The sequence below is a fragment of the Bombina bombina genome, chromosome 5 (assembly GCF_027579735.1).
Source record: "Bombina bombina isolate aBomBom1 chromosome 5, aBomBom1.pri, whole genome shotgun sequence".
In the NCBI taxonomy this organism is placed as follows: Eukaryota; Metazoa; Chordata; class Amphibia; order Anura; family Bombinatoridae; genus Bombina; species Bombina bombina.
In genome coordinates, this window is record NC_069503.1 from 513,078,105 (window position 1) to 513,093,918 (window position 15,814).

The 15,814-nt window shown below is 34.5% G+C and overlaps 1 protein-coding gene across 1 annotated transcript in view; it reads left to right on the plus strand.

The window, feature by feature from the left end:
- The window catches only part of FKBP9 (FKBP prolyl isomerase 9), a 47,393-nt gene extending 32,058 nt beyond the window's left edge, over positions 1 to 15,335 (plus strand). Inside the window, exons 9-10 of the mRNA XM_053714428.1 lie at positions 5,683 to 5,846; positions 7,236 to 15,335. Coding sequence (XP_053570403.1) covers positions 5,683 to 5,846; positions 7,236 to 7,418 — 347 coding nt within the window. The 3' untranslated portion in view covers positions 7,419 to 15,335. The remainder of the gene's footprint in view (positions 1 to 5,682; positions 5,847 to 7,235) is intronic.
- Positions 15,336 to 15,814: the final 479 nt, after the last annotated feature.

Genomic DNA, 15,814 nt, shown 5'->3' on the forward strand with positions numbered 1-15,814 from the left:
TAAAGTTGTGAATTCCAACAACATTAGTAGAGAAATTGTGGTTCCTTCATTATGTCCTAATCCTAAGAATTCTAAGGAGAAATCGTTGCATTCTTTGGATGTTGTTAGAGCTTTGAAATATTATGTTGAAGCTACGAAATCTTTCCGTAAGACTTCTAGTCTATTTGTTATCTTTTCCGGTTCTAGGAAAGGCCAGAAAGCTTCTGCCATTTCTTTGGCATCTTGGTTGAAATCTTTAATTCATCTTGCCTATGTTGAGTCGGGTAAAATTCCGCCTCAGAGAATTACAGCTCATTCTACTAGGTCAGTATCTACTTCCTGGGCGTTTAGGAATGAAGCTTCGGTTGACCAGATCTGCAAAGCAGCAACTTGGTCCTCTTTGCATACTTTTACTAAATTCTACCATTTTGATGTATTTTCTTCTTCTGAAGCAGTTTTTGGTAGAAAAGTACTTCAGGCAGCGGTTTCAGTTTGAATCTTCTGCTTATGTTTTTCGTTAAACTTTATTTTGGGTGTGGATTATTTTCAGCAGGAATTGGCTGTCTTTATTTTATCCCTCCCTCTCTAGTGACTCTTGTGTGGAAAGATCCACATCTTGGGTAGTCATTATCCCATACGTCACTAGCTCATGGACTCTTGCTAATTACATGAAAGAAAACATAATTTATGTAAGAACTTACCTGATAAATTCATTTATTTCATATTAGCAAGAGTCCATGAGGCCCGCCCTTTTTTTGTGGTGGTTATGATTTTGTATAAAGCACAATTATTCCAATTCCTTATTTTATATGCTTTCGCACTTTTTTATCACCCCACTTCTTGGCTATTCGTTAAACTGAATTGTGGGTGTGGTGAGGGGTGTATTTGTGGGCATTTTGAGGTTTGGGAAACTTTGCCCCTCCTGGTGGGAGTGTGTGTCCCATACGTCACTAGCTCATGGACTCTTGCTAATATGAAAGAAATGAATTTATCAGGTAAGTTCTTACATAAATTATGTTTTTTTACATAAAAAAAAATTAAAACCATTCAGTGAATCTTTTTCTTATGTTCTAGAATTAGGACTGTTTCTGATTGCAGAATATATAACAGAGTATTTAAAGGAGCATAAGCAAATACTAGGTAAACTATATATCTGTGTTTAAACACATACACCGCAGGCTCCAGGCTGTACTAAGTTCTGGTCACCGGAAGAGCATCAGTGTACAGGATCCCTTAGCTAGGAGTGCCGTTGTTCTGACAGATCAGCCAATTCCTCAGATTAGCCAATCATGTTACTTCCGGTGATGTGGAATCGGCTGTCTTTCTGCAAATTCCTTCACCACGCATGTGCTCCATTGCGTCACCGCATTCTTCAGCGCATAACCACATTCCAGTTGCTGCACATCTGTCAGATCAGCCAAGTCTGATCAAAAATTGAATCACTGCGCATGCGCTACACAGCAGAAGCAAATTTCGACAATGGAACTGCCTGCTAAGCCGACATATATAAAATGCACTGTAATTCCCCCATCTACACTATTTTCTTTGCCTCCACCTGCGGGGGCACCCCGCCGATCCTCTGTCATCCACCCCAAGTGAACTTTGGGGAATGAGGTTTACAATGGGGCGGAGGCAAAAAAGATAGTGAAGATGGGGGAATTGCAGTGCATCGTATATATGTTTGATGAAGTGCATGCACTCTGAACAGCTGATTCAACGTCACCAGAAGAGATGTAGTTGGCTAATCTGAGAGGTTGGCTGATCTGCCAGAACACTGTTACTGCGGCTGGTCAAGCTGCTGACAAGAAAAAGGACACAAGTATAAACAAGCACTACAGGGTCTGCTGTGATTAAAATCCAAGACTTTATTTGAGCAAATGTTAAAAACAATATACAGACAATTACAACATCTAAGAGAGGAAATGTCTGACGTGTTTTGCGCCCCCTATTGGTGGTTACTCATAGTATGTCCTACCTTAGTTCCATCATACTTTTATAGCAAAGGAACATTAACCCTTTCATGTCATTTAAAAACATCTTAAAATAAATGCCACTTGATGCAAGTATTCTGCAAAACTTCCACAATGATAAGAGGCAAGGTGCTATCATGAGGTTATAATAATTGATAATCCACCTTTTAAGCAATGCCAATGCAATTGCATTTACAAACCCATTATTAGAGGAAAGAAAGACAATTAAAGGAATAGTCTAGTCAAAATTAAACTTTCATAATTCAGATAGAGCATGCAATTTTAAGCAACTTTCAAATTTACCCCTATTATCAATTTTTCTTCGTTCTCTTGATATCTTTATTTGAAACAGCAGGTAAGCATAGGAGCTGGCCCATTTTTGGTTCAGCACCTGGGTAGCACTTTCTGACTGGTGTCTTAATGTAGCCACCAATCAGCAAGCGCTACCTAGGTGCTGAACCAAAAATGGACCGGCTCTTAAGATTACATTCAAATAAAGAAAAATAATAGGAGTAAATTAGAAAGTTGCTTTAAATTGCATGCTCTATCTGAATCATGAAAGTTTAATTTAGACAAGACTATTCCTTTAAACAAGTTACAGATGTTCCATTCTTTATTCATGCCTAATAGGATCCCTGTTTGTAATTTTGAAATCTAGTATAATTCCTTCCTCTCTAACATGATATTCTTATTTCCACCTCTAGGTGGCACATTGGCTACATCTATTATTTGTACTGACACGTCTGCTTTCAAAGTGTAAACTGACAGTTGTTGAAATGATTAGCCACAGCAGAATCAGAGTTTGTAGAGTTCCTTATGTGTTCACCAAATCTGGTTCTGACTTCCTTGTGTAGTTTTTCCTACATATAGACAGTCACACAGATGTATGTTAACAAAAATACTGCATAGGTGGTTTTGCAATAATAAAAAAAAAAGTCAATAATGTGGTTCTTTGTATTCACATTTGAGACACATTCTTCATTCTTCAGATAGAGCATTTTACTTCTCTTATCTCATTTTCTTGGTTCTCTTAGTATCCTTTGTTACAAAGTATATGTAGGTAGGCTCAGGAGCAACAATATACTACAAGGAGATAGCTGCTGATTGGCATATGTGCCTTTTGTCTTGCCTGATGCGTTTAGCTAGTTCACAGTAATGCATTGCTGCTCCTTCAACAAAGGATACAAAGAGAATGAAGCAAATTTGATAATACATGTAAATTGGAAAGTTGTTTAAAATTGTATTGTTTATCTGATTTATGAAAGAAAATGTATAGGTTTCATTAGGGTTGTCACCCGTCCCTTAAAATACAGAACACTTATAAGTTACACATACTGCAGGGTGTGCAGGGAGGAATATAAATAGTGCTGTCCAGAAACACAATACATGTTCCTCCCTGCACACCCTGCAGCATGTGTAACTCATAAGTGTCCCAGAAAACATGGCTGAGGTGGCAACCTTAGGTTTCATGCTCCTTTAATATTTATTAGTTGTTCCCCACATCCAAATCATAAGAATAACTCCCTCACAAGTATAAAGCACTTAATAAGTGCTAATTAATACAAGCCTCCCAGCAAGTATAAAACTAAAGTAAAAACATACAAACCACTTGAAAAAATAACAAGGGTTTTATAGTGTTTTTTTTTTATTTACTATATTTTATCAATGTTTGCATTTCAGAAGAAAACAGTTACCAAAAAAATAATGTTACGTAGAAGAAAAAAATATCTAATACAAAAGACTAAGGTGGCGCTAAATGCTGATTCCCAATAAAAAATAGTGAAGTAAAAAGTGTAAATACACTCGGTAATATTAAGCTTATATTGCTTATTATAGAAGTTAATAGAATGCAATAATATAAGTGGTCACGATACTAGAATAATGCACAGAACTAAGGTAAAAGAATATAATACATTAAATATTTATTAAATATAATATGTGTAATATACAAAGCAATTTTGCGCATAAAATGACTAGTACCACTAATGCCACTGGTGTCTCAAAACTGTATATACTGGCCAGAATATAAATACTAAAAAACTGAATAACTAAAATACTAAAAACAAAAGACAATCAGTTCTGTGACCGATTGAAATAGTATATGTTGCCTTTCTAAAATGTAAATATATGTACTAATAATACATGAATAATACTAAAATCATATATCAAATATAGCTGTTTTCGGATGATTAGATTACTTAAAGGGACACTGTACCCAAATTTTTTCTTTTGTAATTCAGAAAGAGCATGCAATTTTAAGCAACTTTCTAATTTACTCCTATTATCAATTTTTCTTCGTTCTCTTGCTATCATTATTTGAAAAAGAAGGCATCTAAGCTTTTTTTTGGTTTCAGTACTCTGGACAGCACTTTTTTATTGGTGGATGGATTTATCCACCAATCAGCAAGGACAACCCAGGTTGTTCACCAAAAATGGGCCGGCATCTAAACTTACATTCTTGCATTTCAAATAAAGATACCAAGAGAATGAAGAAAATTTGATAATAGGAGCTAATTAGAAAGTTGCTTAAAATTTCATGCTCAATCTGAATCACGAAAGAAAAATTTTGGGTACAGAGTCCCTTTAAACATATGTATCCTAATGTTCATCAATTGTTGTTTTTTTTAAATGAGGTTGTTAGATACATTTGATATATATGTCCATTGGAGCTCAGTTTGGTTGTTATTTAGATAGAATCAATCTTCAACCAATTTGGCCCAAAGTGAACTGAATTGTTGTTCTGTATTTGGATACTCACAGTGCACTGAGAAGATGTGTCGGGGTAGTCTCCGATTCTTTAAAGCATGTCCTGCTCAGATGTATCGGTATTGGTCTCTGATACCCTGACCCGTGGCTCCTTTGCTTCTGTTATCTGTGATAACTTGTCGGATGTAAATCCTCATACGGTGCTTGTCTATGGTTTCTCCTTGGAACGCTCTTACATTCCGTTTCTGGTTCTGTTATGGAGTGCTATTTTTTCAGCCTTTGGTATCCACGAGCAGTATTTCACTTTGCTCTCCATGTAATCCAATCGTTCTGTCAGGTTCTACGCGTTTCGGCTGGGAAGCCTTTTTCAAGATTTTTCAAAAAATATCTAACACCGTAGCATATATCATTAACCACTCAAATAGACAGCACTAAATAATTATGACTATAAACATTGAAATGTTTTTTTTAAGGAAACCTATTTTAATGTTATGAATAAAATAGGGAGTAGGATCAAAGCAACACCTCAAGTTTACACATGTAGTGTTTTATTTTATTTTAGTACAGATGTGGTCATTTTAATTGGCAACCAACCTCTTACCATAAATATCTAAAAACATTATAGTCCAAAAGCATTGATGTTAAAGTGATTGTTCCTTGCGTTTCACAAACGCTAGGATTTACTAACATGCTGAAAGTTCCTTTATTTGTCTGCACCTTCAGCAGAATGCTATTTTTTAGTGAGGTGAAATAGTGTTTTGTCGCGGGCTGCCTGAGGCACTCAGCATGGCGAACGCTGCAGACAAATAAAGGAACTTTCAGCATAAAGTATTTTATACTTCATGACTGAAAGTCCCCTTTATTTGTCGCACTGGTAAATCCTAGCATTTCAAAAACGCTAGGATTTCCTATCACTTTAAAACTTTGAGATTTATTGTGAGAAACATGGGCACTCTCTAATGCAATGATAAGAAGTAGTTGAAGCAATTTATTTTGCATATAGACAAATTAATTTCTTGTTTTACAGAGGGAGAAGTACCTGGCAGTGCCGTTCTAGTGTTTGACATTGAGCTGTTGGAGCTAGTACCAGGCCTTCCTGATGGCTACATGTTTGTATGGAACGGAGACGTTTCTCCAGAGCTTTTTGAGGAGATTGACAAGGATAAAAACAAAGAGGTGTTTTTAGAGGAGGTAAGTGCATTATTCTGGGTTTTTGTGTTAAACTTTTAGGCCTCTATTTGTGAAGCTATCATCCCTCTTTTTGGCTTCATTCCCACTAGTGTTATGTAGCTGTTATAACCTTACATTCAGGTTTTGCAAGCTAAGGTCCGGTAGATTAATGATACCTATTTTCCATGCATATATGAACTTGTGCACTTATATCTGGCAGAGCTAATAATAGATCCATTATGTGCCTGAATGAAGAGCCCATACCAGTGTACCTGATCAGTTGCAATTATTAATATTAATACAAATAATATTTATTATTAATATGTTCATTAAATTAGAATACTTTTAAGAGACAGTAAAGGCAAACATCTGTTATTATATTTTCTTTGTACTCTTGGTATCCTTTATTGAAAAGCATACCTAGGTAGGCTCAGGAGCAGCAATGCACTACTGGGAGCTAGCTTCTGATTGGTGGCTGTGTATATATGCCTGTTGTCATTGGCTAATTCGATTTGTTCATCAAGCTGCCAGTAATGCATTGCTGCTCCTGAGCCTATCTAGGTATGTTTTTCAACAAAAGATAAGAGAACATAGCCTATTAGTTGATAGAAGTAAATGGGAAAGTTGTTTAAAATTGCATGCTCTGTGTGTAACATAAAAGTTTCAAGGTACAGTCTAGTCAAAATTAAACTTTCGTGATTCAGATAGGTCATGCAATTTTAAGCAACTTTCCAATTTACTTTTATCATCAAATTTGCTTTGTTCTCTTGGTATTCTTTGTTGCAAGCTAAATCTCGGTAGACTCATATGCTAATGTCCAAGCCCTTGAAGGCCGCTTCTTATCTCAGTGCATTCTTACAGTTTTTTTACAGCTAGATAGCACTAGTTTATGTGTACCATATAAATAACATGCGGAGTAACCTAGGAGTCAGCATTGATTGGCTAAAATGCAAGTCTGTGAAAAGAACTGAAATAAGTGGCAGTCTGCAGTGTCTTAGTTACAAGATAATCACAGAGGTAAAAAGTATATTACTATAACCGTGTTGATTATGCAAAACTGGGGAATGGGTAATAAAGGGATTATCTATCTTTTTTTTTAAACAATTAACAATTTTGGAGAAGACTGTCCCTTTAATACTTTCTCTTTAATGTGTTAGTGCATTTTATTATTGCTGTATTATTTCCCAATAAAAACTGGAATTCCTCTCTCCCTTTCCCTTCACCTCTTCCTTAACATGTCTGAAAAAGGATCACAGATACAAAAGGTGGAGCATGATGGAACTTTATTTTGTTAATAAAAAGAAAATCAAAACATTAAATTATGACATATGAAAAAATATACATGTTTATTAAATAAATACGGGCATAACCACGTCATCAAACTTTTTATGTGTTTTCTTTTTTCTACAGTTTTCTGAATATATTTTAGCCCAGGTTGATGCAGGAAAAGGAAAGCTAGCCCCTGGTTTTGATTCAGCAAAGATCATAGATAACATGTTTCAAAATCAGGATCGAAACCAAGATGGTAAAATCACAGAACAAGAATTCAAACTTAAAGACCAAGAGGACAAAGAAAGGCACGACGAGCTGTAAATTTGCCTATGAATTGATTAACTTGAGTGCATCTGATACGTGTGAGCATTTAAGTGACTTGATATATAAATGAGAAGAAAAAGGTGTGCGATCAGTATTAGATCTGTTGGTCTCTCCAGTACAGAACAGTCTGGCATAGAAGATGTTGCAGTATATTCAGATGTCAGATGATCTAGTCAAACTGTTTCCACATAAACACTTCTAAAATTATATTGGACTTTATTTAAACATTTTTTTTTCACAGGTCAAATTTGTATTGTCAAATCACCAAAAAAATATATTGAACTTGCGGCCAGACTTGAATTTTATATCATTGTATTCCAGAGCCAAAAATAATATTTTGATAGAACCATTTAGTGGTTAAGCATAAATTATTGACAAACTATTTTCAACTCGATAGATCAGGGAAGCCACATTTTCACTTCACACAATAAGAAAAGTATGTTGTACATAATGTCTTTAAATAAAAACATGATTTTCCTTTATGTTAATCAAATGAGATGTACCAGCGGTGTATTTGAGTACAAATATGAATTATAACTTTAAATAGATTTTATGTTGAAATCTATATGCTGGAAGGAACTTTGGGACTAGTTTTTGATACATAGGCAGGCTAGAATTAGTTAATTATAAAAGTTAAAAATAGGTTTGTATACATGGTGTATTATTTTTCAAAATGAAAATTCTTCAGCAGAACTCTTCTTACTGATGGTTGCCCTTGACTGTAAGTCTCTGTTGTTTATGAGTACTAAACCAGGTCACTATTGTAGCTGTAATTTTGACTACCTAATAATAGCAAGAATATTCTACATAAATAAAAATGAAGATTTTTATTACCACCAGGTGTTCAGAATAACAACTACAACAGTGAGCCCTTAACTGCTTTATTCCGTTAGGACAAAATGGAATGTCCTACCATATAAGGCATCCTGCAGCTTCCCCCTTTGACGTAGCCAAGGATCGGCCTGGACGGGGGGCGTGCCTAGCAGCTTAGACAGTCCCCCATGATCCGATCCCGGCCTTGAAATCACGCAATTTGCGTTATTTCATTTTTACTAATAGTGTTTACATCGGAACTATGTTCCAATGTGAACACTATTATTCCCGCCACAAAGGGGTTTTAAAAGGGATAACAGCCTAAATTACTGAAGAAAACAATATTCTAAATAGTAAAACTGTGCAATTGATGTGAAGAATGTTTTCTGTGTACAGTGATAGTTTCACTTTTATTTAAATGTAAAGGGGCATGAGACCAATTTGTTTATTTTTATGAATAAGATAAAGAATATAATTTTAAACAACTTTCCAATGTACTTCAATTATCAAATTTGCTTTATTCTCTTGGTATCCTTTGTTGGAGTGTCAATGTAATAGTGGGAGCTAGCTGAACACAGGTGAACCAATGACGCAATCAGCAGGTAGCTGCTAGTAGTACATTGCTGTTCTTGAGCCTACCTATTATTTTAAACAAAGGATACTAAAAGAACAAAGCACATTATATAATAGAAGTAAATTGGAAAGTTCTTTAAAACTGAATGCTCTGCCCGAAACAGGAAAGTAATAATTTTGGGTTTCAGGTCCCTTTTTAAAATAAGTGTTAAGGCCATGTCATTCTATACTTATAGGTTAATACTTTGCTTATATAGGCAACGGTACACAGTGTTCTCTTTGTATAAACCCTTGAGCCTGAAACTTTAAAGGGAAAGTCATTTTAATATGTGTATAACATGAAAACAATGTAAATGTAAAAAAGGAGCCACAAGATCTGCAAAAGAAGTGTTTCATAAACATTTAAATCTGCCCTTAAAGGGACATTACGGTCAAAATTTAAATACACATATATGAATTACATCTTTAAATAGTGTTAATACATGTATATTGCAAGTATGTTTCTAAGACAGTGATATTTTTTGTAACATATTTCTCTGCATGTGAAACATAGCTAGATATTTTGAGTGCACCAGAACTTTAAATACTGCAGCTGCTCAGAGTGCCAGTGGGGCTTGTATCACATCAGAAATTAACAAATGTAGTCATTGCCAGATGGTACAAGCACCTTAGGTTCTCTGAGCAAGTGCTGTGTTTAAAATGCTGGTGCACGGTGCATACTTAAATAGACTTTTGAAACAGCTATAGCTTATATAAGAAGCATTTTTGCAAATACATGTATATTACAAAAATGCTTCTATTTGGATTTCAGTTTTGGCTGGAATGTACCTTTAAATAGACTTAAACATAATCAGCAATGCAGTCAAGTGTGAACACTCCTTGAATACATTAACACTTTGTGTGCTGCAAATTGCAATTGCTTCTCAGTGACCAAACTTCAGTTGCCATGTTTTGGAGAAGCCTATCTGGACTGAGGTAGACCAGGGTAGCCTTTTTTTACTTGCATTGTTTTGCATTTGCAGTTTTTTTTTTCTCTTTTCACTTCTGCTGAGGTGAGTTTTGGACAGATATATAGCAGGCTTAGGCTTGTAAAGCCCTTACATTTTTAGAGTTAAATTAAAGCTAAAGGAAGCAAAATAAATAATAGAAGTGTATAGAATTTGTGTTTACTATTCATAATTTAACATTTCATATTATGTAAGGTCATGTAAATTATAGAAAGCTGCAGTCCTCTATAAGATAATGGGGCATTAATGAACTATTAATAAAGAAAACTCAAATCTAAGACATTATTGTATTTGGCACGGTTTAGTAAGAGTTCTCCTTTCAACATGACTGTAGCTGGCTATACTAATATGTATTATGACTAATTAACATCCCTTTAAAACAAACACAAAAACAACTACAGTAAAATGAATCTATCTACTTATATAATATAACTCATTGACAGTCCACATAATTGTATTCCAGACCTCTCTCAAAAAAAATGAATATATTATATTTAAAGCTCTAAAATGCATACTATGAATGTAATGATTCATTTGTGATAACATTTTAAACGGTTAGCTACATACTTTAAATATACTTAAAATGTATAAATAAGTGGTTTCCCAAAACACTAAATGTTGAAATACTCATGCAAAGTCTCTTCAATTCCTGAGTTAAAATACCTTAATAGTCTCCAGTTTCACATTATTATGTATTGCTGGTTATTTATCATTTTAAAAAATGTTCACATAAAGAGCCTGATTTATCATCCACGGGCAGACAGGGTCGTAAATATTTGCCTCTGGCGGGCATCAATCTGCTGGCCACATTTACCATTTCACACAAATGCTCCTGTGCGTTCGCATGCAACCCCGCCCCCAGCCCGAGCACAGCCAATCACGCTCGGGCAGGAGCTGTCCATCTCCCCAATCAGAGGAGACTAGGGAGACTGAAATTCTCCACCTAAGATGTGGAGAACAGGGCAGGGAAGCAGCTGTCTAATAACCGTTGCTTGATAAATCCTGCTTGTGCGAACCTGCAGTCAAAGGGGAGAAAGGGGCTTGATAAATTGAGCCCAAAATGCAATATGTATTTTCCTTATGTCTCACTTTTGAGTGCATGCTGTCGTTGCTGTAACTTGTTAATGTGCATTTGTGTAAATCAAACCAATGTAAAATGAGAGCTACCTGGATTTGTGAAACAATAGTATCTGTGCATTTATCACTACATTTTTTTAGGTTGTGTATATTAAATGTATTGAAGAACTATTAAAGAGACTGAGATTTTAGAGATTTATCAGTTTAATTCTATTAATTTACTTTGAATTATTAATATCCTTTTGTTGAAAAGCATATTTAGGAAAGTTCAAGAGCAGCAATGTTCTACTGGAAGCTAGCTCGTAATTGGTGGTTACACACATATGCCTCGTCATTGGTTAACCAGATGTGTTCAGCTAGATCCCAGTAGTGCCTTGCTGTTCTGGAGCTGATAACTATTAACCCTTTTGCATCTGTTAAATACATAGTTGTATGCAAGCAAATGTACAATAACAACATAGAGCATTTTCTTTTTGCACTTGTATGCCCCTTTAATTAGTAAAACATTCACAAGTATACCCCCTCCTCCTTAAACTACAACCTAGCTTAGTTATAAGTAGTTCTATAAAGTAGTAATTCATCTCCTACTCCTAAAACATAAAGTATTCTATTTGTAGTTCTAAAATGTGCATAGTTATCTCAAAATATTCTTTGTTATATCACATATTTATTGTGGTTGTTAAATAGACACACACGCTTTTGAATATGCTGAAAGAATAGCAATCTCCAGCAAGCACTTTCTACAGTCTAACTCTATAGAAACTGTGCTGCTGTAATTATTCCAGAGTTGCTGGGATTGGGTCCATTTAAAGGGACAGTAAAATGAAATGTTATTCTATCTAAATCAAGAAAATAAATGTTTTGACTTTACTGTCCTTTAATGTAATCAGTTTGTAGTAATCTAAACCTCGGTCTTTATTTTCATTATTAAAGGGACAGTCGTCTACACCTTAGTCATATTAAAGTCTTACCTTAGATCATTGGTTTTCAAACCTGTTCTCAGGCCTTCATAACAGGCCACAATTTGAGGATATCTGAACTTGAGCACAGGTGAAATAATCAGCTTTTTTAGTATACATGGTTATTTTACCTGCTCTCATCCGAGGTAATCCAGCAAACCTGGACTGTTGGGGAGGCACGAGGACAAGTTTGAAAACCAGTGCCATAGATTAAGCTGCAAATAGCCTCCTGCACTCCTTTCTATATCATGCAGCAGGAACGGTAAAAAAGTTATTTTACAATGAATATTTTAAAATGGCTGCCAAGTTCTGCACACTTATGACATCACAATCTGGCCTGCATATGTTGTCCAATCACAAAAGACTCACTAGTTGGATTCAACAGACTGTCAATGCTAATAAGCAGAGTGCCTAGATGCAGCCCAGTTTGTGATATCATCAGTGGGCGGAGCTCGTCAGCCATTTCAAAATGGACTTGAAACAAAATTCATTTAAAAAAAAACTTTTTTACTGCTTCATGATATAGAAAGGGGTGCATGGGGGCTATTTGCAGCTTAATCTAAGGTAAGACTTTAAGATTACTAAAGTGTAGACTGTCCCTTTAACACATCAGCTGTATTTTACGGTTTAGATGCAGTGTTGTGTGCCTTCCCTTGCAACTGTCAGTGCCTTTACATGAGTGAGGAAATTCATACTGTCCTGTATAAAAAAAAAATAGTAATAAAAAAAATACCTGCACATTTTAAACTTGTTTGTCAAGGAGAACAGTAAAAAGTGGATATAGATGCTGCTTGACGTGCTAATACATCCTACACTAATCAAGTACACTGTACAACCAAAATAAAAGTTAGTGCCATAAATTGTTATATAAAACCTTACTAAAGGGAAAGCTATCAAGGATTGCTTAGTTTGGAAAATATGGTTAGTGCAATTTAGTTCATATGCTCTGTATGAAATAAGGACCTCAGTCTAGCAGTAATGGGGTATTTAACACTGAGATTGTTACATCAGTAACCAATTTATAACTTGTGTCTGTAGGATATTAGAATACATAACTTGCTTTTAAACCTAGGTTACAACATGAAGGTGCCCATTACTGAGACTAAAACTTTACACATTTCTTCAGTATTTAAACAACTAATGTTTTCAAAAATATATCTGTATATTAATGTAAGGCTAATCTGCTATGAATACATCATTGTGTCTAGCATTTATTTAGAGTTTAATATCTAAGTTCTGTCTTGCAAACAATTACTATAGTGATCACTATAGCAACATGTCTCTTCACCTCTTTCAAAGCACCACCCATTTTAACTCATTTTGTAAAAGCCCCACCTCCTTACAGACCAACCCACAATGCATCACTCTTTTTACAATACATCCCACCCAAACACCTATCCTTTTTACAGTACAGGCTGTCATAAGCCACACACGTTAACAGAGCAGTCTATAAAATGCCATCTATTTAAAGGTACATAATACTGCTATGCTAAATCAATTGAAAGTGATGCAGCATAACTGTAAAAAGCTACTAGAATATACCACCTAGCCAAGATATTTTACCTCAATATTTATTTAGCTCATAATGGTAAGAGCTCTGTGAATAGTTATTCTTCAGCTAATGTCAGCTGTATGTTGATTGAAAAAAAAAAATAAAAATAAATAAATAAATAAATATATATATATATGACACACTTTGCTTTATGGTGCTCTCACAAGATTTCCCTGAAATCTTGTGAGATGTCATAGTAAACTTCCTTAAACCGAGGAGGGAAATAACATGACTGTGCCTGCACATGCCAGATGCACGCGCCATTGCAAGTTCCAGAACTAGCATCCTGATTGGCTACTTAAAGTACTTTTACAATGGGATGTGGCTACTGCTGAAATTTTGAAGTAAAATGCCTTCCTTTTTACATAGAGATGTTCAGGTGATTTTACCTAGTCAGCATTTTACAGCTATGCTGCATAATTTACTCTATTCTATTTATTATTATTTTTTAATTTAAACCACTTAACCTACCATTTATTATTTATCCAGGCCTTATAAAGATTATAGACTAATTTTGTATCTCACAAAATGAAGATGAATTGTTAATTTACATAGCTCTGAGTTTCAAATTGGTATAAATGAATGAATATATATATATATATATATATATATATATATATATATATATATATATATATATATATATATACACACACAAAAACTTTAGACACTAATAAGATGTAAGTATTTGAATGGGATATGTTTTGATTTGAATGGGAGAACAGTGTTGGAATGGTTTAGATACATTTTGTATGTTGCTTATAGCAACAATGTTTTATTAAGTTTGCCTTTTTTTAAGAACCTTTACATTTAAAGTTGTTTTTTTTTTTAAGTGAGCATATATTCTTGGCTGATGGGAACAAAATGGTGAACCTCTGTGTAAGGCAGTAAGGTACTCAGGATGTGATATAGTATGATTTGGTGGCTATAAATGTTTGCGTATGTTCCTCAACCCTTGGTACTTTTAGATCATATACTAATTAAGCAATCAGTAATAGAAATCTCCATTAACATTTGAAGAAGTTTGTGTGCAGCTTCTACTGTTTCTTAAAGGGACACTGAACTGAATTTTTCTTTCATGATTCGGATAGAGCATGCAATTTTAAGCAACTTTCTAATTTACTCCTATTATCAATTTTTCTACGTTCTCTTGCTATCTTTATTTGAAAAAGAATGCATCTAAGCTTTTTTTTTTTATTCAGAACTCTGGACAGCACTTTTTTTATTGGTGGATGAATGTATCCACCAATCAGCAAGAACCCAGGTTGTTCACCAAAATGGGCTGGCATCTTAACTTACATTGTTGCATTTCAAATAAAGATACCAAGAGAATGAAGACAATTTGATAATAGGAGTGAATTAGGAAGTTACTTAAAATGTCATGCTCTATCTGAATCACAAAAGAAAAAATTTGAGTTCAGTGTCCCTTTAACTTTACAACTGGAATGTGATCTAGCCCTTTTTAAATAACTGTTTTTCGTAAAATATTTTTTAAGTAGGTTAATATTGGGCATGTGACTGTTCTGGTGAAAAGCCTTTCTGTGCCTTTTTATATATCTTTTCGTTGTTGTTGAGATTTTATAAACGTAAAGATGATGAATCTGGAAAGATAAGAAGAGATTTTTTTTTTTTACCTTATACATAGCAGAAGAATATTTTCCAAAAAAAAAAAAGACTGTGAAAATATAATACAGACATAAAAAGTATGCTTAAGCTAATAATGTTTGCATTTGTAGTGACCAGAGGAAATCACTTTTATAAACACACAAGTCCTGGATTTCGTACATGGCAATGTCTAACATTTCCTACAACTGTTTAAATATGTTTGTTCAGCTCTGTACATTAACTGGTTTGGAACTTAACATGTATGTTTAAGAAATTTTATAAGTGCAAAGATATCCATTTTGATAAATAAAATAAAGACAAAATTGTATCAGCGTCTGTGTTTGATAGAAAATAATAAAACCATACAAATGGAGGCATTAAAGGGATATGAAACCCACATTTTTTTCTTTCATGAATCAGATAGAGGATGCAGTTTTAATCAACTTACTAATTTATTCATATTATCAATTTTTCTTCATTCTCTTGGTATCTTTATTTGAAAAAGCAGGAATGTAAAGCTTAGGAGTCGGCCCATTTTTGGTTCAGAACCCTGGGTCGCGCTTGCTGATTGGTGACTACCATCTGTTTAATTTGTAGCATTTGCAGATTACAGCATTTGCTTTTGGCCTCTCTTGGGAGTGTGGCACAAGCTTAATTTTGAATGTCTCTTTGATGCATTTAAATTGTTATACACTGTAGAATTAAAAAAAATATTAAGGAACATGATGCTCTGTTGTGCATTTAGCTCATTAATATATAACTGTGTTTAATTTTTTTTTTACAACAGCCAACATACCCTGTACGTTG